The sequence below is a fragment of the Macrotis lagotis genome, chromosome 4 (genome assembly GCF_037893015.1).
Source record: "Macrotis lagotis isolate mMagLag1 chromosome 4, bilby.v1.9.chrom.fasta, whole genome shotgun sequence".
Classification (NCBI taxonomy): domain Eukaryota; kingdom Metazoa; phylum Chordata; class Mammalia; order Peramelemorphia; family Peramelidae; genus Macrotis; species Macrotis lagotis.
In genome coordinates, this window is record NC_133661.1 from 36,251,727 (window position 1) to 36,279,210 (window position 27,484).

At 36.5% G+C, this 27,484-nt stretch overlaps 1 protein-coding gene across 1 annotated transcript; it reads right to left on the reverse strand.

The window, feature by feature from the left end:
* Positions 1-3,226: 3,226 nt before the first annotated feature.
* Positions 3,227-25,874, reverse strand: LOC141520743 (cytochrome P450 2C23-like). The gene is made up of 9 exons (XM_074232528.1): positions 25,657-25,874; positions 21,252-21,414; positions 19,786-19,935; positions 19,347-19,507; positions 13,849-14,025; positions 8,417-8,558; positions 6,906-7,093; positions 4,257-4,398; positions 3,227-3,803 (listed from the first exon to the last, which is right to left on the reverse strand). Exons 1-9 carry the CDS (start codon positions 25,834-25,836, stop codon positions 3,622-3,624), a joined length of 1,485 nt encoding a protein of 494 aa, XP_074088629.1. The 5' UTR covers positions 25,837-25,874; the 3' UTR covers positions 3,227-3,621.
* Between the last annotated feature and the right edge of the window lie 1,610 nt (positions 25,875-27,484).

Below are 27,484 nucleotides of genomic sequence, written 5' to 3' on the forward strand. Positions count from 1 at the left end.
GGGATGGGGGTTTTTCATAATTCTAATTCAATATAATTGATTTCTGTTCTTAATTTTTTTATTTTTATTGTTTAAATAGTTAGGTTTTAAAAATCTTTATAGGCTCCCCCACACTATCAAAAAGAATCACAAAAGGTTACAAAGGTTTGATATTAATATTTTTCTGCATTGTCACTAGAAGATATCATTGGCTCCTCTGAGTTGCATTATCATCTTTTCAAAGTTGGTTCCTAATTATCTATACAGATCTATATATAGAGACATTCTTTCCATCTACATATATATATATATATAAATATATATACACACACATATACATATATATAGCTCACTCTTTCTGAAATTCCAGTCCCTCATTCCTAACTTCATACATATCCCAAGTTTGATGTTCCCATACATTTGAAATATAACATGTCCAAGACAAGGATCATTATCTTCTAAACTTTTTTCTTCATAACTTCGCTATTATTATTTTTATGCTAATGTATAGTGTTTTTTCCAGTGACATAAAGCGATAGTTTTCAGCCTTCATCTTTTTGTAAGCTTTTGAGTTTCACATTTTTACACCAGTTTATATCACCTTCCTTGCCTCACCAGTGCCCATGGGATCAAGCAACCTGCTAGGGATTACACATTTACTATCATCTTTAGCATATTTCTATATTAGTCATGTTGTGAAAGACATCTTAGAATTAAGGGACAAAAACATGGGAAATAAAAAAAAGTTTTGAAAAGTGAGCAGAGTATGCTTGACTCTGCATTCTCATAGCTTTTGCTCTGCACATGGACAGCATTTTCTATCTCAAGTCTTTTAGGATTATCCTTGATCACTGAACTGCTGACAGAAACTGAATTCATCATAGTTGATCATGATAAAATGTAGCTCTTAAACTGTGCAATTTTTAGGTACAGATAAAACACCAGCCCTGAAGTCAGGAGTATATGAGTTGAAATCCGGCCTCAGACACTCAATAATTACCTAGCTGTGTGACCTTGGGCAAGCCACTTAACCCCATTTGCCATGCAAAAAGCCTAAATAAATAAATAAATAAAATGTGGGATTCTGGGGCTCTTCAATTCCCTCAGAATCAATCCATTCAAAACTTTCTAGGCTTTTCTGAATTCTAACTGCTCCTGACTTCTTACAGAGCAATGGTATTTCATCACATTCACATATTAAGATTTACTCAGCCATTTCCCAGTGGATGAACATCCACTCGATATTTAATTATTAACCATTATACAAAGAGCAACTGCAAATATTTTTGTACATGTCGGTCTTTCCCCCCTTTTTATAATCATAAAAAAAGGGGGAAAGACCCACATGTACTATGTACTGTGTGGTATACAGTACTAATAGTGGTACTGCTAGAACAAAGGATATGCATGGTTTTAAGGCCTTTGAGCATAGTTCCAAATTATTCTCCAGTATGGTTTCATGAGTTCACAAGTTCACCAACAGTACATTAGTCTGCTGCTTTTCCCATGTCCTCTCCAAGGTTGATCATTTTCCCTTTTTCCCATTTTAGCCAATCTATTAGGTGAGGTGGTACCGCAAAGCTTCTTTCAATTTACATTTCTCTAACCAATAATGATTTAGAGCATTTTTTCAAATGACTATACCTAGCTTTAATTTCTTCATCTGAAAACTGCTTGTTCTTCTCCTTTGGATGTTATCTCACAAAAACAACACCATTTTACATACTAGAGATATGATCCAGTCAGCAATTAAGTAAATTGCTCAGGATCAGGGTCAGAAGTGTTAGCAAGCTAGTTAGCAAATATCAGAACTGACTTTCTTAGTTTCAGCCTGGCAGTCCATGTACTGTGCCACCTAGCTGCCTCAGAAGAGGAAAACAGCAAGAGAGACATAGAAAGAGGGTGAAAGAAAGAGAGAGATAGAAAGAAAAGAGAAAAGGAGTGCAAGAGAAAAAAAGGACATTCGAGCTTATGTCTAGATTATGAAGTTTCTAATCACTATTATCTCCTATCTCCTATTCCCATATTCCTTGGTTTTCTTCTCTTTTCCATCTAAGGTAACTCCAAAAACAGTGATGCTTCTATTTTCCCCTATGGTAGTCATCACTATATTAGGTTCCCCTTTGCTTCTGCCATTACTGGATTTTCTTCAAATGCTAGTGCTCTCCTTCCCTTGCCCACTTAAATTTCATAAACTTTGCAAACTCTTATTACACTTATGGATCTCATTGCAACTTTTCAGTGATACTGAAAAGGTCAAATTTCCCCCTTTGTAAAAGAATCTAAAATTCCCCATGCTTTGTCCACTTACTTTGTGAATAAGATTTTAGAGATCTGACTCCATGAATTTTATTCTGGGATCTTAGCACAGACTTCGCCTTTTAATTTCTTTTTTCTATACTGTTCTTTCCACACTCTCACTACACTCTGTAAAAGATAAAAATCAAAACTACATAGGTGTTTTTCTTTCCTACCTCTTTCTCTTCAATTTAAGGCCTTTAAAAAGATATTCCAAAGGTTTTATAGCCTTGCCCCTTATCTGAGCACTAAGGGGGCAATCCCACTTAGGTGACGAGACTCAGGTATAGGGTTAAAGACTTAGGGTCTGTTAAAAAAGTAGATCAAGATAAAAACTTCACATTAAACAATAAAATAATGGGACTGAATTTACTTCTCGAGAGGTAGGAACCTCCAGCCATTTAACAAGATTTAACAGCATTTAAGATTACAGAAATTTGTTGCATACATAATTCTCCCATAATTCAATGCAGAGGTGGGCAGTAGGGGAAGATATCTGCATTCAGGAGCAAAGTTATAGGAACAGAGAAGGAAAACGGTAAGAATAATTGCTAGTTAGAATTCAATAAGGAAGTGCATGTGCACATAGGACAAAGGGACCTGGAATTTGAAAGTACAAATCAATTTTAGGTGGAAATTTGCATCAACCTGATACTGAAAGGAACATGAGGTGAGGGATGCCGTGAGAACCTAAAGCATGGAGGGCTGCACTGATCAAAATATCACAGATGCACATTCATTGGGGTAGTCTGATCAATGTAATGCAGTTAAGTCTTACATGGGGAAAAAGTGGTGAACTGACTTTCCCAAGACAACACAATTTGTTAACATTGGAAGTCTGATCAGTTTCTCTGCTTCGAGACCAAAAACTGTTCCATGTCACCATGGGCCTTTGAAGTCATGAATTTGTTTGTGAATGGAAGTACAAGTACAGATTGAACATGAACAGTTATTAGCAACACAACTATATTTATTGTATCCTGAAATCCAAAATAAGCTACATAAAGGACAAAATCAGATTCTCATTGAGGATATTAGAAGAATAAAAACTAATATGGGTTTGGGGGAAATATTTTATGGATTTTTAAGCAAATTTTAACACTGAGGATGTGACTGGAGATATTGGTGAGAAGGCTGCACAGGAATGCCTGTAATGCATCCCCTCTTACATAATGACATGAATGATGTCCATGAGATGGTCTGCATTTTGGAAATTAACACATTTTAATCAATACATGGAAATTCTTCGTTCCCTTAAGCGAATTCCAGTCAAAAACCAAAAATTGTTGAGTTCAGAAAATGTAATCAACTTCTTAATGTACTAAATCAACACTGTCTTCTTTTTTAGTGAGGAACAAAGCATAGCTGGTAAGGTGGTGGAACATTGGTAAACCCAACATGAGTGTTCTTGATGCTTAGTTCCTTTGGATCTCCAACTGGTTTAAGGGTAAAATTCTGTAGTATGGTGGTAAAGAACAGAAATAACTCCATCCTGGCCAGGCCCTCTCCAAGACAAGACCGTTTTCCTAAAAGGAAACACATTTTTGGTAAACTTCACCCAATATCATGGAATGAAACAGACTCATTAGATCAGAACAATGGTAGGGAAAGGAATAAAAGGGAAGGATGTAGATGGGCAGAAGCAGTGAGAACTTTTATTGTGAATGATATTCCAGTCATTAAAGGTCCCTAGGGAAAGGCAGGAAATCCCTCTTCACACCATTCTTTCCATGGTCTACCCTTGTGCAGGGGATCTTGCAGTGGAGTTCCCCAAAAAGAATGGGGCAAGTGAGCCATTTATCAAGGGGCCTGAGAAGATCATGAGAATACTAGAAATGATACTTTGACACATTCCACAGTAGGGCAGTGTAACCTCATGAGAATTACCATGAGGAGACTCAGCCAGCAGAAAAAGAGCAGGGAGGAGCAGAATTTTTCTATTACAGTGAGAAGTACACAGGGGAGGAGTTTCTTTTTACCACTGGAAAAAGGCATGAAGTAGTCACTCTTCTTGAACTTCCCACTCTTATCCAGGAAATGCTGGGGATCAAACTGGTCAGGGTTGGGGAACTCTTTCTTGTCATATAGGACTGGAGAGAGGAGTGGGAAGATGGTTGTGCCCTAGAAGGAAGAAATTCCAGAGGAGAATCAGTTATCACCATGATATACCGGTTCCAAGAGTATTCGGTGACTCCCTGCCTGTCTCTAAAGCACCATGTACACTTCTTCATATATAGTATAGACTGGAATGTCAAGGCATTGAGAATGCAGACTGAAGGCTCCAAATTGGGCTACAAATTAATGTCGGCATTGTTGTCACCATCATGCACTCCTTTGGGTTCACATTAAACTGATCCACTACTGTTACCCATCCAGAAAATTCCCACCATGATTTCATGCCTTTGAAATGCTTATATCTCATTTCTGAAAGGCACTCCTTCCTTGTTTCAGCCTTTTAGAATCCCTCCTTTTCTTTAAGGATTGGTTTAGGTATCACCTCCTACAGGAAGCCTTGGCTAAGCCCCTGAGCTTGATGTGCTCTCTCTCCCCTCAGTTCCTTCATGTCCACACCTGTTGCCTGCATTTCTCTGGATAGGAGACCCCTCTGCAAATCAAATTACAGCTTAGGTCTGAAGGAAAACAATTATACTTTGGGTGGACTTTTCTGGTTCCAAATTGTGCTCACTCTGAGAGAAATCACCGTCCTCAGTGGTGACGCAGACCTAATCTTGGCTTATATCAGCAGCACCTGGCCCAAGAGCACTCTGCCTTTCCTTCAATGACCAACAATGGGTTTCGGTCTAAGTCCACTTGAGAATCTTACCCTCCCACCAATATTTTTGTTCTTCCTTTTTGGAAATGGCCATTCTTGGTCTCTTTGTCTCAACTCTTACTCACTGAATGGGGATTGCTTCAATCAAAATGTGACCTGAGAAAGAGCTAGTTTTTTAAATATCAGTCTGTCTCACTGCCTACAAGGGTATCTCCAGTCATTCTGCTCCATATATGGCCACTGGATCCAGATTGTGGCAGAGGAGAAAGTGAGGCTATTGACTTTGCACTGATGACCTAATTTAAATCTGACTTACTTGAATGTCATAATATTATCTCAAAGATATCATGAACAAAGGAAAAAAGAAAACTAATTAATATTCAGCCTAGCAATTCACATGCCTTAGGTTATCAACTGAAGTCTTATAATTAATACTTAACAATGCTTTCAATGGGGTATATTAAATATGAAATTGTTTGGGGTGTTTCATTTTTTCAGGTGATTAATTCTACTGGGTCTTTGCTGGGAAACTTTATTCCTTTTCAATTTAATTCAATTGATGCAGGGAATTATGGACATAAGAGATATTGTGATTAGAACCAAATTTTCTGGAAGGAAAATTAGTGTCTATGACTATCTGGGGAAATCTGTTGTTCAAAATGACTCCATTAATAAAACTGTGAATTCATCAAGATGACCTTAGTTCACTCATTCCCCTTCCTCCAGTTCTGCTTTTTAGTCTCCCTGACCTCAGTCATTGATGTGTCAAGCTTTCTATGACAGGAAAGGAAATGATATATTGGACTTAGAGATCACTTATCTTGAGACAGGAAGGACCAGTATGAAGCTTGCCAATTGGAAAATACCTGGAACCAGATGCTAGACCATTCCCCAAAGGCCATCCTTGTCCAACTCACTGTAGAAGTGAATTTAAGTCATCAGGAAGAAAAGAACCATCTCTTTTCTCTCTTCCTCATACTAGCTTCACCTTGCAAGGATTGCTATCTCTCCCTTTCGTTCATAGGCCACTTTTTTCCAGCCTAGGTCCCCTGGAGAACCTTGAGCCTCTATACTTTGTAGCCAGACTAAGCCAGCCCTTATGGATGTCTATCCTTTCTCTCAATCTCTTGTTCTGTATTTTTCTTCTGTGTTTCTCTCTCTGTCTCTCTCTCTCTGAGTATGTCTTTCTGTCTGTCTCTCTCTCCTCCTCCTCCTCCTCACCTTGTTAAGCATATCCTCAAAGTACTTACTGCCTCTCTAGGAGAAGAAAAGATTTTGATATGTACACTTTGTGTAAACTTTTAGGTTCATATATAAGTCGTGGACAATTTAAAATCCCAGCGATGTTTGGGAATTCTTTCACCATTCAAAACTATAAATCTTCAATTGATGACACTAATCCACCAGCAATGCAATCAATGTTTATCTGGCAACCTGTAAAGTAATATTTTAGAGTCTAAAACCCAAGGTTCTACTCTCCATTCCAACACTTTTAAATGATCTTAACAAGTCATTTGACGTGGAGCTTAGGGTATCCATCTGAATAATAGATAATAGTGCTAAGAAATCCACTTCATTTTCTAGAAAGAGGAAATAACAGGAGTAAAATTTTGTTTAAGAAATCTCTATTATTTTTCCAAACTTTATCTTTCCAAAATTTTGCTGTGATGAATGGGAATCAATGAGATCCAATGCAAGGCCATACTTTTCTTTCATTCTTAATTCAGTATGCAGTCCAACATAGCTGTATGTAGCAAAAGATGACCTTAAAGAGAACATTAATATGATTATGCCAATGGGACTTAAGAGTTTCTTTCATCTAAAAGGAGGTCACTATGGTCCCATTCCTACTGACCTTGGGAATAACATATTGTTGGAATTGAGTATCCCGGATCACTGCATGAGGTAGATTGAGAGGTATGAGGTCAATGAATCTTTGCACTTCATGCACCACAGCATCCGTATAGGGCATATCTTGTCTGTCTTTTATAGAAGGAATTCTATTACTTCCAATCACATGATCAATTTCCTCGTGAACTTTTGCTGCAGGGACAATAGAAGTAATAATGACTGAATGTCCTGGTCTTCTAGGAATGCTCAACAGAGCATGTGTGGAGGATCTGCCTAATGATATAATCTAAGGTGATTCCCAAATGGGTTCAGTGTCCTCCTTCTAGTAGGTCAAAAGTACAACAGTTTTTTGGGGTGGCAAGGCAATGGAATTAAGTAACTTGCCCAAGTACATAGGTAATAATTTAGTATCCGAGGCCACATTTGAACTCAGCTCCTCCTGACTTCAGGGCCAATGCTCTCTCCACTGTGCCACTTAACGTTTGAACAAAGGCTTTTACAGTAGCAATGGGATAACTTTCCATGGTTTAGCATAGGAGTCAGGAAGAACTGTGTTTAAATTCTTTTTTTATGCATCATGTGTATACATTCAGGCAAGTCATTAAACTTACCTCAGTCCTATTTTGCTCATCTGAAAAACAAAAATCATAAATTATGTTTCTCCTAAAGTTCCCTATATCTCTAAATCTATTATTCCACATTTGAAAAGTAGAGGTGATTTCCGTACTGCCATTAGAGATCTTCAAGTAAAATGACAACTCTGAAATGATTTTGTAGATTTTACGTCCTCAGTATTGATGACATCTGTTGTTGTCTAAGAAAGTAGGTGTCTTCATTTGCATTTGATAACAATATCATCCTGACTTGAGCTATTCACTAGGTTATGCATCTGAGCTCCTTAATGTTCTATGTTACTAAGGTATAGAATTTCTGTCTTGGAAAGGACATGCTGTCTGGATACAGAAAAACTTGAGAAGAAATTCCGTTTATAATGGAATGAACAAAGGATCACCCCATCTTTGCTTGAGAACCTCTGGTAGGAAGAGCTCAGGTATCCCCAAGCAGCTGAATGGGCTTTGGATGTATTCTATCGTTACAAGTCTTTCCTTACATGCAGCCTCAATGTGTTCATTTGTAACTTTTATCCATGCTTCCTAGTTCAGCCTACTTGGATCCTGCAGAACCAGCCCTAGTACAATGTAATCCAACTGAGAAAAGGGGATGTTTTATATCTGTCTTTCTAGTCAAAGCATAGAGTAGAGTGTGCACAGTAGGAGCTTTATACGTATCTATTAAAATGAGTAGAATTCCCCATGACAACCTAAAAACATGTAAATAACTATCAGGTCTTGTCCAAGTGTTATATTTTCTTAAATGTGCTACCTTCTAAATTCTTTGTTGATGTGTGTGGGAGTCATGTAAATCCAAGAGGCGAAAATGTGAGGCTCCTGTGCAATATGCAGGGCTGAGAAAGTAAGCCTGATCTGCCAGTATCACAATTCTTGTATACTTTACCTTGGACCTCAGGGTGTTTCAGAAGGAGCAGCAGGCCATATCTTAGAGTGCTGCTAGTTGTCTCTGTTCCTGCACCAAATAAGTCTACTGCAGTCATTTTTAGATTCTCCAAGTCAAATTCAGACTGGGGATTCTCTTTTTCCTAAGGAGAGGTACAAAGTAGATGAAGAGAGAGAGAAAGAGAGACAGAAAGGAATGTCATTAAAACCATGTGAAGGACATAAAGGAACCCGTCTCACCTTCATTTCCCTCTCTTAAGAGACTAGAACCTTCCCCTTGCTCCAAGTTTTCATTGCCCAACCATCAACTTGCCTTTCCCAGGCAGTCGATTTCCCCTCAAACAATATGACAGGCTGAAGAAAACAGTGGATTTTGAATCAGGAAGACCAGATTAATCTTTAGCCACAAATAAGAGGTCCATGGAAAAGTCATTTAATTTCTCTTTGCCTGAGTTTCCTCAAATGTAACAGGAAAGAATTGGATCCCTTCCAACTCTCTACCTAATATCCATAATACATATTAGTTGATGAAGACCTGATAAAGTAATTTATATAAAATCTTAATTGCCTGGTAAGTGATCCTCATGCTGATAATTACAACTCAAAGCAGAAGAGCATCTTTGGTTACAAAAGAAGAACAACAAGAAATTTCAGACTTTTAGAAGGGGAAATAGAAATAAAAGTTTTGGAATTGGAGAACACAGAAGTTCAAATCCTGTAGTTAAAGTGAAATTCATCTAGTCCACTTGTGACTGATCAGAAATTTTCTTTTCAAAATTTTCCTGGAGTCATCATCCAGACTAAGCTTATTTCCACAAATGCGGAGCTTAGTACTTAATGATGACTTTCACTCCAATCAAGAATTTTGTTCCCCTCACATAGATACGAAATGTGAGGGGTGGCAAGGTGGCATAGTGGAGAGAACACCAGCCCTGGATTCAGGAGTATGTGAGTTCAAATCTGGGCTCAGACACTTAATAATTACCTAACCATGTGGTCTTGGGCAAGCCACTTAACCCCATTTGCCTTGCAAAAATAAAAAATGTAATGTGTCTCTAATTTCAAATGAATGTTTTAAGTTATATCTTATCTCTTTTTTTTGAGCCATTCAATAAAATTAGGTAGTTACTAAGGTTCATTTCAACTTAAAAATTCTGTGAAATTATAAGAATTATGTAACCTCTCAAATTTTAGAGCTAGAGAGAATATTGGAGATCACTTTGCCCAATATATTCATTTCACAGAAAAGGAAATTGAGGCCCAGAGAAATTAAGTAATCTTTCTAAGTCCCACACAGGAGAAAATGAAAAGAAGTAGATGCTGGAATGGCCTAAATGGGAGAAAAGTTAATACCAGGTTATCTGGAATGAAAGTGCAGCAATCCACAGTTTAAAAAAAAAAAGGAAAAAAAAGAAAACCAGAAGACAAACTGGAAGAAAGGAATGAAAGGAGAAAAAAGGCTAAGAGAATGTTTGAGTTGATTTTCTGTTCAAATAAACTGACAGTGAAAATAACAGAAGGGAAATGAGCAAATCATGTATAAAAAAATGAATACAGACTATATAATTAAGAAGAACTTTTCCAATACCTCTAATAAGTGAGAAAAGAATGTAGCAAGTATGATAGGGCCTTCAACAAAACCCTAGAGGCAGCAAGGTGGCATAAAGGACAGAGTGCTAAATTTGGAGTTTGGAAGACCTGAGTTCAAATGCAATTTAAACAATTTAAAATTGGGGTGGCTAGGTTCGTAGTAGATAAAGTACCGGCCTTGGAGTCAGGAGCACCTGGGTTCAAATCCCATCTCAGACACTTAATAATTATCTAGCTGTGTGGTCTTGGGTAAGCCACTTAATCCCATTTGCATTGCAAAAACCTAAAAAACAATTTAAAATTTCTAGTTTTATGAACTTCAACAAGTCACTACACCTTTATCTCCCTCCATCTACTACTTTCTAAAATGGGGATAATGATAACACCAACCTCTTGGCGTTGTTGGGAGACCCAAGTGAGATAATATTTGTAAATTTCTTTGAAATTTTTGTAGCGTGATAAAAATGCTACAGGCAGTATTTTTTAAATGTTTCACAAGGAGAAGAAGGTATTAAAAGAAGAAATAATGGTGAAGAGTAGGCTGAAAAACAGATCTCAGAAATGAAACACCAAATAGACAATTCATATTATATATATATATATATATATATATATATATATATATATAGTGAATGTTCTAGACAGTGCAGAAATTTTGACACTCAGAATAGAGACAACAGTTTTAGAGGAACTCATTGCCTCTCTACTAACCAAACTGTTCTAGTAGGTAGAACATAAAGAAATAAATTAAGGATCTTATACATCTAAGATTATAGAATTAATTTTAAATCTTGCACATAATACTTCAACAAGAAAAAGATATTAGTGGCGGCTAGGTGGCAAAGTGAATAGAGCACTGGCCTTGGAGTCAGGAGTTCCTGGGTTCAAATCTGACCTCAGACAGTCAATAATTGCCTAGCCATGTGGCCTTGGGCAAGCCACTTAAAACCATTGCCTTGAAATACAAAATAAATAAAAAAATAAAAAATAAAAGATATTAGAGTTGTTAAAATTGGGGACAAAATATGTATTGATCGAATTCAGAAGCTATCCATCCAGAGCTGTAGTGATTAGACTTTAGATCTTTAACACCAAATTAGTATTTTGTGAAATGAAAATAAAACTCTTCATCTATTAAGGAAAATAAATTTGAATGGATCGGAACTACTCCTTCTCTTTGAATAGTCAAAGAGACTGGAAAAGAATATCAAAATCAAAGTGATTGGGATACAGTCCTAAAATGAAAGTCAAAGTGAGTCAGCAGATAAACATGAGCAAATAAAAACAATGAAAACAGATAAAACAATGGATTCAGTAGTCTTGTGTTTTTATATCAGTTTATCATTATCTTTAAAAAATCATCCATTGACTCAGAATCAGGGAAAAATCAAAGGTAAAAATGATAGAGGCAAAAGCAAGAAAGTGGCCGTGTATCAAGACTGTAACGATAGTTTGACTTCAAACTGGAAGAACATTTCAGTGATCTTTGTTTTGGTTCTATATTGATTAAAACTTTTCTCAGTATATTAAAATATGTCATCAACAAATATGGAGAAAATACTCATTATGTGCCAAGCAGACTGCTAGGAAGTAACAACATAAAGGAAAGGATAAAAATAAGGCAGTCTTCACCCACTAAGATTTGACCTTCTACTGAAGGAATACATCATACATCAATATAAGTACATATGGGAGTGATACAAAAGAAGAAAAACGCAGAAATCTTGGGGTGAAACACTGACAATAGGAGAAGGAAAAGAGGACTATTTGAATGAAGGAACAGATAACCATGGAAGGATATTAGAGCTGCTGGGAGTTGAGGAGAGAGAATGAAAGCATTCCAGTCAAGGGACCAGACCACAAAATCAAAGAGGTGAAAGATAGGAAATTTTTTTCAGAGAAAAAGAAGGAAGTCAGTTTGTTTGGAGTATAAAGGGTATGAGGGGAAAATGCTTAACCACCTTAGAAACGGAGGTGGGAGGCATATTTTGAAGAGCATTAAAAGCCCTTCCACACAGATGAATTTCTATTTCATCATAGGAGTCCTGAAGTTTCCTAATCATTGGAGTGACCCAGTGAGTCTTGCACATTATTCGTGTCAACTTTATGAATCTTTGAAGAATGAATTGATGGTCTTGATATGTGGTGAGCTGTTAAAGAGAATTTTCATTGTCTGGAGAGGTAATTGTGACCTGATCTGAGGGGTTGTGGTTTTGTTACAGAGGAGAAAGAATTAAAGATACTACCATGAAGGGAGTTGAGGAAAGAGAATGCATTTACTCTCACTTCCCACTCCCACTCCTACATTATCCTGAGGTATTTAGACAGTTCAGATCCTGTTCAATCCTGTTTGGCACTCCAAAAATGATTTTTCCTTAAAGGGAATGTGTAATTCATTGGAAAGGAAGGAAATAATTATTTCTTAAGCATGTACAAAGTGCTAAGCATTTTACAAATACCTTATTGGACTTTTACAATCTTACATCTTACAGTTGAAGAAATGTAGGTAAACAGATTAAGGGATTTTTTTAGACTTATATTGCTATAAAGTATCTGATTCAAAAAAAATAAAAACGAGACCAAAATTTAACTTTGTTGATATGAATACCAGTTAGCAATATTTTCCCTTTCATAGGAAGAATAAATAACTCTATTAGATTCAGAGCTTGCCTACTTAGCAAAAACATTGAGAAAGATCTCTTAAGGAGATGAATCTTAATGATGAAGATTATGATGTACCACATCATATCCCTCACCCATGCTATCTCTAGGAGGATTTGGGGGGGGAGCTTGCATATATTAGCTTCCATATATTATGAAAAAGTATTTAGTTCTTCAAAAGAATTCGAACAAAATAATTTATCTGACTCCACAGATGAAAACAAATCTTTTTTACTTTAGGCCCAGTACACTATACATATCACCATCTGCTTTCCTCTAGCAATAGTCTGAACAGAACTCTGTATGTTTGAAGCATATTTAAGTATTAATTAAGTAATTAATTCAGAGTATAGAGTTTTATAAACGTTTTGTTTGCTGAAATGGTTTTCAGTTTCCTAGGAGATTTTTCTATCTTATTTTTCACTTTCTTGTGGGGTAAAATTAAAGTTGCCCTTTTCTTGAAATTAAATAAATTTAAGAGTCTTTAGACTGCTAATTATAGCTAGCATTTATAGTATTAACTATTATTTATGTAATGTCTGAAAGTTAGCAACTTACATTAGAAACATATTATTTTATCTTCATACCTCCCTGGGAGACAATGCTAATATCCCAATTTTATAAATGGGAATAATAATGCAGGAAATGGGGATATAACTTGTCTATGGTTACGTGGATAGGAAGTTTCTGAAGCTGACTTTGAATGTGTCTTTGTGATGTCAACATTTATCCTCTTGAGAACTTACATTGTATATACTTGTGTACAGATTTATTTCCCCCATAAGAATGTAAGCTCCACGGAGGCTGGAGTTGTCTTTTGCCTCTTTTTGTGCCTTTGGGATTTAGCAAAGAGCCTGGCACATAGTAGGAGCTTGGTAAATATTCATTAATTTTTTCTATTATCATTCACAAATATAGCATCCTTATCCAACAGAAAAGACCAGATCTACACTTCGTCACCTAGCAAAGCAATCTCATTTCCCTTATAGAAGACAGGTAAGGGACAAGGTCAGACCAAAAACTCCAAAACAAAAATACCAAATCAATGGTATCCCTAGGGGCACAAATACTTTGAGACTTTCTCTGATATCCTTTCATGTTTTTTTTAAATGAGTGGTCTATAAGAATCCTTGGCACATCAGTCTTGCTCAATGACAAAGATGCTTCCCCCACATATCCTACCTGCTGCATTTTGGAGAGGAAGCAGTCGATGTAGTCTTGAGGGTTGTTGGGATCCAGTATCTTTTGATGCTCCTTCACTCTTTCGAAAACGAATACTTTCAGTTCCTCAAGAATTTTGAAAATCCTTCTATGTTGTCCAGGCAGGTAAATTCTAAATGGTGGTAAAAAGTTGTAGAGCTAACCCCACAAACCCAAACAAAAAATGTCAGTTTACTATCATGGAGAAACAACTTTAAATCTCTAATTATAAATTACTATAATTTATTCAAAGACCTTATATTTCTTGTTAAACTTCATTAAATTTTTCATTAACAAAGATTGCTTTTTCTTTCATCTTCACCACACATATTGGGAAAGGAAGGAAAATAAAGCCCTTTAAATCTATATGAATAGTCAAGCCAAAGGAATTCCCAACTTGGCAGTAGCAAGAAATTTGTGTCATATTTTTTAGCTTGAGGCCTTTCCCGCTCTGTCATGAGGCAGCTAGTATGATTCATTGTGTTTCCTCTAAAGTCATCTTGGGTCTTCACACTGTGAAATTTCTTTAGCTTTGCAGGATAATTGTCCTTCCAGTATTTTTATTATTGAATTAATTGATTCTTATCACTTTGCTATTACTCAGTTGTTTGAGATATAGCTAACTCTTTGGAACCCCATTTGGTGTTTTCTTGGCAAAGATACTAGGGTGGTTTCTTGTTTCCTTCTCCTGCTCATTTTACAAAAAGAAACATGATTGCTTAACTTGCCCTCAGTCACATAGCTAGTAAGTGTTTGAGGCCAAATATGAACTCAGAAAAATGAATCTTCACGTCTTACCATAATTTGTTCAGCTCTCTCCTAATTGATGAGTAACCCCTTAGTTTCCAGTTCTTTACAATCACAAAAGGCAAAATTTTACATGTAGTTTTTCATTTTTCTTATTTTCTTCTTTTTTAAATATTCTCTCCAAGTACACATCAAGTATTGATTTAAAGGATATACATGGTTTACTAATTTGGGAGGGATAAATACAAATTCTTTCCAGATTGCCCAGAACAGTTCACAGGTACACAAAAATTATGTCTATATGTATTGGTTTTCCATAGCCCCTCCAACATATGATATTTACCTTTGGCTAAACACATTTTCAAACATTTAAAGGAAAATCAGAACTTATCCACATTTTTGACAAAGCCATTTGGGAACATTTTTGTAACTTCTTAAGTGCTGTAAATTGGCAGAATGTGTTTTTAAAAGAATCCATTTGGGAAAGATTTGATATTCTATTGAAAGATAGAAAGGTTTTGGCAGCCCTCAACAGAAAAAACAAATTGTGCTAATGGGACAGAGTATGTTTCAGGCTTATATATAACAAAGGTAGGATAGTCAGAAGCCATTGCCCTCATTGAGGTTAAGGGTATAACAATTTTAATTCTCTGACTGAAATGGTCCTAGACCAGAGAGAGAAACTTGGATAGGCAACATTGCTTCTTTCTCCTTCAGAGATGGAATACTGGCAGAGAACAGTACTGCCAAGTTCTATGGGGGATAGTGATTAGAATTGGGGAGATGATGAGAATTAATTAGAAACTTTAGAAAAAGGAAAGTTCCAACCATCGGTGAAAATCAGTCCTAGAAGTGAGAGGCAGAAAAAATTCTCTGAAGAGCAGAGTATAAAATCAACTTCTTTATATTTTTTTTATTTCAGTTAAGCATTATCTCTCCATGTCCCTGTTATTTAATTTTTTTAAAATAACCATAAAAATTCGAATAATTCAGAAAAAGAAAATTGCGACATTGTCTATATCGACAAATATGTTTCATTTAGCCTATTCAATCTGCCACTTACTTGCCAAAAAAGTGAATCCTCTGTAATAAGGGTTTGCCTTTGTAGTGATAAGAATAAAGTCTTTTAAAGTTTTTTGAGTTTACAGCATTGTTACAGTGGGATCAAATGATCTCCTGCTTCCATTTATTTTACTATGAATCAGTTTACATATTTTTTGTTAGTTTTGTTACTTCCTTCAGAAAATGATTTCATATTAATATGACATAATTAATATGACATAATTTTCAATCATCCCCAACTTCATGTATATCTACCTCAATTTCAAGTTTTCTACCACAGCAGAAAATTTCCTATTTTCTCCAGGACTTCCTTTGTCAAATGTGAATCCCAACGTCAATAACTAATTTTTTTAGGTTTATTAATAATTAGACTGTCACATAAGCTTGTTTCTCTTTGCAATATATCTCTTCAATGTCACTGACCTATTTATTGATTTTAAAATTTATATCATGGTTTTTCTCTCGTCACACTCATTCTGGATCAGTGTACAACATGGAAACAATGTAAAGACTGACAAATTGCTTTTTATGGGGGTGGGGGCAGGGAAGTAAGATGGGAGGAAATTGTAACACTCAAAATAAATAAAATCTTTAATGAAAAAAATTAATATCAAATCATTTTGAAACCTGGTGTTTTTTAGGTTAGCTTCTTCCCCCATTCCCCACCATGATTTTCCTTGAGGATAGTGACATTTTTCCCTTTATATTAATTTGGCCATTTTTGTGTATTATTTAATAATCCATACTTACATAAATAAATGAATTGTGCTAGTATAGCCATTTTTATCATATTAGTTCAACTATCACTAAAAGCATTTAGGATTCCTTTGGTTATATAGGTCACTCTTCATTTCCACATCAGAGAAGTTTGCAGTGATTATACTGAAAAAAATCCTACGATCATATTGGTAAGTAGAGTGTGAGATATTTTATATGTTCTGTATATTAATGGAATTTCTTTTTCTATCTCTTCCTGCTTACTTTTGCTGATAAAATACGGAAATGTTGGTGAATTCTGTGGATTTAATTGATTTTACTAATATTACTGATGGAAAAACCAGTTTGGAATGAAGCAGGAATTGATAAGTTTCCTAATCCAAGGTTCTCCTATCATGTCTAGTCCAGGCATGGAGGTAATTCTGAGCTGCCAAAAGATCTGGAAGATTTCAAACCAAAGCGTTCAAGAGAAGCTAGGCATGCTTGTATTGCTTTTTGTGTTTCAAAGGAAGGTAAGCAGAGGGTATGCTGTGTAGTGAACTTTCTCTCCATAAGTTCAACTAAATGGGTTTGTGCTAATCAATTACTAATCTATGTGGGTGAGTTCAATAAATACATATAAAGTTCCTAATCAATGGGGATATTCAGGAAGATACAAAATTTATGAAAGATATAATTCCTGGTCACATGACATTCCTTTTAGGAAGGAAGAATAAGTAAACATGTACAGATAAACTCATAAATAAATAATACATGATTGGAGCATCAGATTGATGCTCATAAATTTTCATGGAATACCCCAGAGAATAGGATATTGCTCATTGCAAGGACTACTATAGGTTTCATGAAGTAGAAGGCTTGTGAGCTGCGCTTTAATGGGTGGGTAGAATATCCTGAAGGATATTCAGGAAATAGGAAACAGGGAAAACAAAGCCACAATGTGAAGGAAGTGAAGGCTTTTATTGTAAATCTGATAATGGTCCAGCCTAAATAAGGCATAAAGTACATGAAGGGTATTCACATGTGGATAAAGCTGGAAAATTAAGATGATGCCCACTTTGGAGGTTCTGGAATGCCAAAGTGGATACTGTTTGCTATCTCTTGGGAAAGACTTGCTTATTTATCTTTCATTTGTACACTTTATATTTCCATTCTCCAGCTGGCATCGGTGGTTATATGATAAAAAAAAAAAAAGCAAAAGGGGTACTGAGTGGTCAGTAGGATAGTCTCTAGCTCCTACAAAGTTGAAGATGGAAAGTCATCATTTCATGAATTTTACACTGCTCAATTTCCTTGCAAAGAGGTAGGAGATTTGAACTGATCATGGTGCTGAAATCCACCATGTCAGCAAAAGGACTGAGACATTAAAAATTCTGTTTTTCAGCATAGCTGACTGGATTTAGAGTCAGATGAGCTGGGTCAGAATGTGTCCCCTGTGACAAACCAAGTCACTTGAAGTTAATCATGCCACTTCTCTGAACTTCGTTTTCTTCTTCTCTACAGTAATAATAGTAACAATAATAACCATAATATCTAAATTTATATAGCACTGTATAAGGGCCCAAGGCACTTTATTAATAAATGTTATTAATATTTTATCTTATTAATTTATTTGACTGTCACATTAATGTTGTTAGCTGGTGCTTTTATTATTCCCATTTGGCAGGTAAGGAAACTGAAAAAGGTGTAGTGATTTGTCAGAGGTCATACAGTTGTTAAATGTCTGAGGTCAACCTCAAAGTCATTCCCCCTGACTCCAGTTTTAGTCCTCTATTCGCCTAATTACGTCTACCTCGAAATCCTATGATCTTGTTATTCTTTATTTCAAGGAGAAATCAAAGGAATAGCCTGCCTGGCCATTTGGTGAGCTGCTCTAAATAAATCCCATGAACCTTCTTAATCTACCCCAAATTGGCCAATGTCTCAAAACTAATTTTTCCAGTTCCATGTGACCCACTGAGGGGTCTAGAAGCTAATATTTGAGTTAACAGGAAATCTAATAGGAAGAGGTAACATAAAAATGATGACAAAAGGATAGCAAGGAATACAATCAATTCAATTCAATTCACATTACGTTAATAAGATTTATCAAGTATTCGTTCCATGCTCATTATGAACCAAGTCCTGTGCTAGGCTATAGAGTCATAGATAGCAAGGAAGTAGCCCTTATCCTCAAAAAGCTTACATTCCACCAGAGAAGGGTTCAGCTACAGTAAGTATTCCAGATTGTAATGAAGCAGAACATGGGCAAAGGAAAAGAAAATTGGGTTTTTCTTTATTTAAGGCAATGGGATTAAGTGACTTGCCTAAGGTCACACAGAGAGGCTATTATTAAGTGTCTCAGGCCGCATTTGAACTCAGGTACCCCTGACTCCAGAGCCAGTAGAAAGTTGGTTTTTTGGTTAAATGAGGCTCTTTAGTTCTGGCTTCAATGAATGAAGGCTTTTATCCTGTTTATCCATTGTGGAGGCTGGGCCACAGTATCTCCAGAGTCGGAGGAAGTTATTGCCCTCAGTGGCTGGCCCGATCAGCTTTGACTAACTGTCCTCCCAATTCTCCACAGAATCTCCTGAGACTTTTTAGTGATAATTGCTTTAATTGGCTACATCTATGAACACCACCCTACTTGGGGATCCCAGGCCAAAATCAGACATTTTTCCCTCCAACTTAAATTTTTTAAAACTTACTTCAGATGCTTAGAAAGAAAAGAATAGCTCCCTAATATCTTATCTGAAAACTAAAGATTTTGCAGATGCTATTGTTTTGTATGTGTGTGTTTGTGTGTCTATGTGTGTTTTTGTGAGTGTCTGTGTGTGTGTGCATGTGTGTGTGTGTGTGTGTCTGTGTGCTTAAGTGATGGGAACCTAGCTAAGAGATGAGAGCCTATGAGATACAGAACCTGTGGCTGAAACGCTGCATGTAGCCACAGATTAAGGACATAGCTATGATCTTACCTGTGTCCATGGTTTGTTAAACAGTTGAAAGTTTTCATTTAACAGGTCCATCAGATAGAGAAATTTCTCATCATTGTACTTGAATCGATCACGGAAGAGGACAGAGCAGATCACATTGCATGGGGCACAACCAAGGATGAAGGTGGGATCAGTGGGCTGACCTAATGTGGAGAAGAGTTACCTTAGTACAAAAAAGTATTTTTAATTACAAAATTTCCAATCTGGTGGGTCCAAGCTTCTCTTCTGCTTATAACTGGATGTGGTGTGTAGTTCCATTTATCAGGAGTCTAAATAAGCTTATAATACCTGAGTACAAGAAAAAAGGAGGGAATTTGATTTTCCAGCAGAATGATTACTGATCAGTGAAGCAAGACAGAGTCTTTTAGAATGACTTCCAAAGAAAGAAGTATTTAGGATTGGGAATGAATTGAAAGCCAACCCTTTGTTTTCCTGAGCTCCTCCACCAGGCATTGGGCTTCTTCTTGAACTCTCTCTTCAATGCTTCTCTTCCCCATCCCAAAGTTCCTCAGGGTCATGAGGGAAAATCTTCGGATTTGTTTCCACCTCTCTCCATGACTGAAAACGACTCCTGACAAAGGAGAAGAAGATGACACCAATTATTCTGACATTGGACGTAGGGGAAGGACACAGTGTGTGTGATGGTATGGAGTTTCTAGCTTAGTTCATTGATCAATTTTAATTTCATTCATTTCAGCCCAAAGTGGGATGGCAGCATGGTTGATATCAGGTTGTTGGGGTTTTTTTTTCCCTTTGTTCTCAAGAGGAACATGATGTCTGGGAGTTGATGCCATGACATGTAACTGAATTGGATTCAAGGGATGGAGGTTTGTACAAAGTCACCAACCTCACATTGTCACTGAGAGTCATCTGGTTCCAGTGAATATAGATATGGGTCAGGATATGGATCAGGACATTGAATGCACTATGAGAACTTAGCCTTTTTTTAAGTTAAGGTCTTTAAGAGGTCTCAATTTGGCAGAAGAAAAGACCTTTCTGTGATTAAGGATAGGTAAGAAAGAGATGAGGCAAGTTTCATCTTGACAAAATAAAATCAAATTGGTAGGGGAAGACCCTCAGGATTTCTGGTCAAAACAAATAATTGTGATTTTTTAATTTCATTTTTTATAATGGCAATGGGGTTAAGTGATTTGCCCAAGGCCACAAAGCTTGATAATTCGTTAGTGTCTAAGTTCAAATTTGAACTCAGGCCTCCTGACTTCAGGGTTGGTACTCTATCCACTGTGCCACCTAGCTGCCACTGAAATAATTGCTATTTGCATTTATTCTGAATTAATTAGGGTCCAAACAATTATCAATTAAGGATTGTCTTTGGACTTATTGCTAAACAATCAATGAGAGGAAGAGGTCAAACCTTGGTCCTTAATGAACGATGATATCTTGGGAGGTTTCAGTCATTAAAATTTACTTTACTTTGAGCTAAGCTCTCACAGTTGTGTGTGAATCTCTATGTGGAGAAGGGGAGAGAGAGAGAGAGAGAGAGAGAGAGAGAGAGAGAGAGAGAGAGAGAGAGAGAGAGAGAGAGAGAGAGAGAGAGAGAGAGAGAGAGAGAGAGAGAGAGAGAGAGAGAGAGAGAGAGAGAGAGAGAGAGAGAGAGAGAGAGAGAGAGAGAGACTGAGAGATGGAAGAGACAGACAGAGAGATAGACAGATTGGAGGAAAGGAAGGAGGACCAATGTTACCCAACTGTCTCTCAACACCTTGTGCTCACAGTGGTACCTACTACATGAAGGTCTTCTGTCAGATATTGGGATTAGAATAAAGGAAAAAAGAAACCAGTAACTATGCTCCAGAGGTTACATTCTGCTGCACATGCTCTGCCATACAGTTTGTTTTTCTGGAATTCTTTTTAGCACACTAATTTTACCTTGTCCTCTGGCCAAATCTTCGAATATTGGTATATCTCCTCTCTCCATAAAAGCTTCTCCTTGATCAATTAGAGCTTCTTTCATAAGGTTATATCCATGGAGAACCACAACACGCTGGGTTCCAATATAAAGAGTATAAATGGGGCCATATTTTTCAGCCAGCTGTGGAAAGAATGCCAAGAAAAAGGGAGAGGGTCACTGTAAAATTTGAGAAAGAATTTAACCAACAGCAACTTCATAAAGTGATATAGACATATGCACAAATTTGTATCTGTTTATGAATGAGACCAATGTTGTTAGTGAATTCTGTGTATACAAAGCCATAAACTGTGGAATATTAGCATACAATGCTCATTCCTTTTTGTTTAATCTTTTGAATTGTTATATGGCCCGGTATTTTTCTTGATAGAGTTTCAGCATGTGCTCAATTGGTACTTACTAGCATAAAGAGATTGTGAATGCTGGGTGGATGAATCATGGAATATTTATCACAGGGTATGGACAACAACGTCACATAGGGTGAAACTGGGATGCCATCTCCTCAATAAAGCAATCTTTTTTCCCTCATCTCAGAAAACATTTGTAATTCTTCTGTCATCAACACTCAATTACAAGTGATCTCTCCAAAATTACTGATGGTCGCTGAAGAGTCAAACTGATGATTTATTTCAATCCATTTTGTACCAGACCTCCTTACAGTATTTGACACTGTTGATTGCCCTCTCCTGTTTTAAACTCTCTTCTGCTTTTCTTTAAGTCTCTCTCTTTCTCTCTCTCTCTCTCTCTCTCTCTCTCTCTCTCTCTCTCTCTCTCTCTCTGATTGTCTCTGTCTCTCTAATTCTGTCTGCCTCTTTCTCCTTGTCTCTTTATTCCTCCTACTAGTGTTAATGTTCCTCATTGGTCTGTGTTGCTCAAGCATACTACATATTGGACTGTGGGTTTCCCATGGTTCTGACAAGATTCATCTTCTCTTTCTGTACTCTCACTGAGTAACTTCATGGACACAATGAAGATAATTCATAGAGCTCTACATTTTGTCCATCTATCTCTCTTGAGTATCCACAGGCATCCCACACTGAATAAGTATAAGATACAATTCACTACCCTAACCATAAAAGTAAAGCCTTTTACAAATTTCATTACTTCTGTCTGAGGTACCACTATACAAACAGTTCTTGGTGTCAGGTTGTCCCTGGTATTAACTGAAATTTCCCTGGTACTGACTTAAATTTCCCAGATATTCACTTCAAAGTTCTTCTTTTGATACAAATGAGATACCAAGAAACAAAGAATCAAATGAGACAAACTTGCCCTGGGTGATTGTGTTGTCATTGTACCCTCTTAGCTTAGTGTTAACTAAAGGGTATTGTTTTACATATATGTGCCCATATTGATTGAAACCTCCTTGAGGATGGATAGTATTTCCCTCTTATGTTTGCATTATCAGCACCTTGGATAGTGCCTGATCAGTAGAAGGTATGTAATCAGTGCTTGCTGATTGACTACTTGAAAAATTCAATTAATTAGTCATCAAATGAACAAAAGCTGTCAAGCTCCTAAAGGAAGATTTTGGGAGAAGAAGAGCATATGAAATAGATGGAAATCTTTGACCAAAACCCTCAAATTGTCATATTTCAAGATACGTCAATGAAACTGCAGGTGTAATTTGGCTCATTGATAAGAGGGGGAAGAGGGAGAGGGAGAAGAGAATTTTTTATATATTTTATATTATTTTAAATATTATTTTAATGCATGAGAAATGACTCAGAAATATTGGACCATGAATTGTGGTGGAGTAAGCAGGGCCAGTAATATATGTTCCATATAATGGTCCCCTTGGTGAATCAGGCTTTACCTTTTCAAGAGTGATTGGAGAATACAGATATATTAGAAACAAAATAATTTTGAGAGGAACAGGTCAATGTGATAAAAATCACATAAAATACTCCAAATAACTTAAAATTAGAGAAATTCAAGTTAAAATAATTCTGATTGACAAAGTTGACATAGAAGAATGCATATATGGAAGGAGCTTTGGAGGGGGAAAGGTACATTTTGTGTATTATCAATGGAGCTATAAACAGGCCCATCAATTCTGCAAAGAAATTCCCCCAAAAGTTATGCTATGGTAAATATTATTTACTCAAAAAATAGTACTATTTCACCTGTAATCCAAGACATTAAAGAAAGAGAAAATGTAGATATGTTTAAAGATGTGTGATTAACTATACACAAAAGTATATGTATGCATGGATATGTATGAATTGAGTCTGTGCGTCTGTTTGTGTGTGTGTGTGTGTGTGTGTGTGTGTGTGTATACACATACATATAGGTATATATATTTTTATATATACACACATAGATAAGTATGTTCAACTTGTGAATATTACATACATATAGACAAATTTTTATAGTAGTTCTTTTTTCTTTCTTAGAGATTTTATTTCAGTTTTACAATTTTCCCCCAATCTTACTTCCCTCGCCCCACCTCTACCCCACCCCCATGGAAAGAAATCTGTCAATCTACTTTGTTTCCCTGTTGTACATTGATCCAAATTGAATGTGATAAGAGAGAAATGATATCATTAAGGAAGAAACATAAATTATAAGAGTTAACAAGATCAGACAATGAGATATCTGCTTTTCTTTCTAAATTAAAGGGAATGGTCCTTGAACTTTGTTCAAACTCTATGGCTCTTTCTCTGGATACAGATGGCATTCTCCATTGCAGAAAGCCCAAAATTGTCCCTGATTGTTGCACTGATGGAACGAGCAAGTCCATGAAGGTTGATCATCACCCCCATGTTGCTAGAACTTGTTTTTATGGTGGCAAAGAATTATAAATTAAAAATAGACCCTTGAATTGGGGAATGACTAATGAATTGCAGTAGCACCAGTTTTGCTATTATCTATGTTTTGACAGTTAGGATTTGTTGGGAGTAAACTTATGACAACTGATACAGAATCAAGTGAGCAAGTGAATAACAATGTAAGTAATAAAAATTTTGTAAAAACAAATAACTTTGCAAAACTTGAGAACTAGGATCCACACACTAAGCATTCTACTTTCCAGGGGACTTATGAAGAACGATGCTACCCACACCTCAGGAAAGAAACCAAACACATTCAAGGTTCGGAGAGAAAAGTTTTTATAGAAAAGGATTAAGTGGGTATATGTTTTGTGTGTCTGAATATTTTACACAGGGATTTGATATTCTATGGGAAGTAGGAGCCTGGGGCATGAGGCAAAAAGATCTCGTTTCACTAAAAAATCATAAATAATTGAGTAAAATTAACTGCTATTTTCTATTTCGTCACTTCTCTTGAGCATCAGCTCTCAATTTGGCAATTTTTATCAGTGAAAATGATATTGAAAGTGCTGCATTACCGCTAGTTTTGTTCTTTTATGCAAGTAAACACAAGCCTTTTCCAACTTACATGCAATTGAAATATTTTAGTCTATTAGATCCTCACACATAGCAGATATTTAAGGAATGAAATTTTTATCCATTCTCTCAATGACCTCCAAGGTCAATCCCATGCTTCTAGCACTGCAATGAATAATCCAGAAAAGTAGCAACTTAATATTCCTGTTGCACATTTCATACTATGTCACTCCTCTACTCAAAAGGTTGCAGGAGCACCCTCTTCATTCCCTAATGTGGTTCTTAAATGCCTCCACAGCTGGCTCCAACCTATTGAACATCTTTCTTATATATTACCTTCTTCCTAACGTTTACATTCTTACCAAATTCCCCCAATAGCTATGTTATCTCCCAACACCTTACTTTTGCCCAGACTGTCTCCAGACATCTACTTTGATGTCATTCCCATTGTAATTCTTCCAATAAGAATCTATTACTTCCCCAACTTGAATTTTTTTCTGGTCTTCCAATTATTAGTGCTTTCTCTGTCCTCTAATTACCTGCAACATACTTATCCATGAATGTGTTGTTTCTCTCTAGCAGAAGGTAATCTCCTGAAGGACAGGAACTATTTCCTTATAAGAAAAGATTATTACATTCACCATTTGGTTCTCTCCTGTGTCTGGCACATAGTAGGGACTAAAGAAGGGCTCATTAGTTGAATTTTAATCTTTTCATTTTTTAACCTTTTTGCGTTTTTATCTCCGGAGCCTAGTAAAATGCATTAGAAATTAATATTGATCCTACTGTTGAATTACTGCTTCTGATGCTGCTACCAAAGTTTTGACAAACCAATCAATGCATGTCTGAAATCATTGATGTTGGAGATAGCACCTACAGAGTCCTGAACTCACACGATCCATGATTTAGGACATTAAATCACTATGATCCTTGATGTAATTAATCATGTGAAACCTTTGTGTCTCCCCACCACCACTCAAGCAGCTAGATATTCAAACCCCAAATTCAGCCCTTTTACCCGTGAGAATGATGCAGTCATGTTCTTGAGATCCAATTGCAGGATGTTGCCAATAAAGGGAAGAGGAGTGGGACCTGGTGGGAGTTTCCCCCTTTTGAATCCATAGTTCCATAGAGACAAGAAAATCAGGAAAAAGACACAAGCCAGGAGGGCAGGTGTGGTGAGTCCCAAAGGATCCATTGTCCTGTTGGATAGTCCTACAGCTCTCAGAAGAACGTTTTCAGATGCCAACCTTTTATACTCAATGGTAGGAAAAAAGGGGTGGGATTGTCCAGCCAATAAATGATTAGTCCTTGTGGAAAAACATGATTCGTTTTCCATTAACTTTGATTAGTTTAGCAATCAAGAGGTTATTAAGGAAATGTCTACTGATATGTTCTTTCAGAATCTGTCCCTGACCCTAACCTGGCATTAAATTACATAAGAGGAGTGAAAGATAGGAAGGATTTGGTCAAGTCATCATATTGGGAGTAATAGGCTAACAACATCCAATTTTCTGTTGTTTTATGGAAGTGTTGAGCTAAGATGAAAAGGAATATCCAAATTCAGTCTGAGAGAAGCTGGGAATGGAAACTAGATTGCCAGATCCTGCAAATCTTGACTTCAAATTAAAGAAAATCAGGTGCTAATTTCATACTTCTTAAACTTCATTGATTAATTGAATTCTTTTAACCAATAGACATTAACCTGACCTGCCTTCTTTCTGTCCTCTTTAATTAGTTACTTATCTATCCTGGGATCCTGCCATCTATCTAACCCATTTTTCTTTTATCTCTTCTTGCTTGGACCTTTGCTGACTCCAAAATGCTTACATCCTTGAATGTATTCTAAGCTTTCATCTTGATGAGTCTGATCCTTCAGGGTGGCCTGATTTCTGAAGGAAAACCTTCATGAATTTCCTGCACCATTCTATCTTGGAGAAAAACCACATATTTCTGATTGATACTGTAGCCATAGGTACTTTTATTCCTTTTAGTCTTCCTCTTTAGGTTGATATGGAACACAATTCATATTGAGTTCGGCTTTCATATCAGGTATACGATGATGGGTTTCACATCAAAATGGATTCTTTGCTTTATGTTTGACTTGTCCATAGGTCTTTAAAGTTCCAAAGGTAACATAGTGTGCCATTAATGAGCAGCCCACAGAGAACACTTCAAAAAAATCTGGGCATATCTTCCTAGGTTGATTTATTCTCCTCTCTGCCTTTCCTACAAATTCCATCACCTGCAAAATTAGTTTAAAGTCTCTTGGTTAGTTGGAACAAAGGGGATGCTGAGAGTCTGAGAAAGAAAAGAAAAATACAAAAATATAAGATTCCAGGATTCCTGCCCAAGGATGTTCTAAAGCCAACTCTATCCATCTCAAGGGAGTTTGATGCTAAAGTCTAAGTGTGAGCTTTTAGACTTTGGTCCTCTAAGAAATGCCACATATCAAGGTTTGATTGATTGTCTTATTTCAAGATTTAAGGAAATGCTGGAGAAAATGTTACTAGTGCAGATTAAGTGGAAAAAATGGAATGAGTGTACATTTTTTCTGGAGAGTTAGATATTAATTATTATAGCATTTAGTCCTCACTACCCAAGGAAGAAAGTGTTATTAATAACCCCATTTTATAGGTGAGGAAACTGGTTAAGTGACTTGAGAATAAAAGCAAAATTAACATTTGACCTTGATCCCTAGACCTCAGTTTCTTACAGTGTTGGACTAGAAGACTTAGTTCTCAAACAGTGAGCTTTAGTGATCTTGTGATCACCCCACTTCTCCTTAATAAATTCTCCTCATCCAGTTTAAAGATTAGAAAACTGAGTTCAGAGAACCTAAGGGA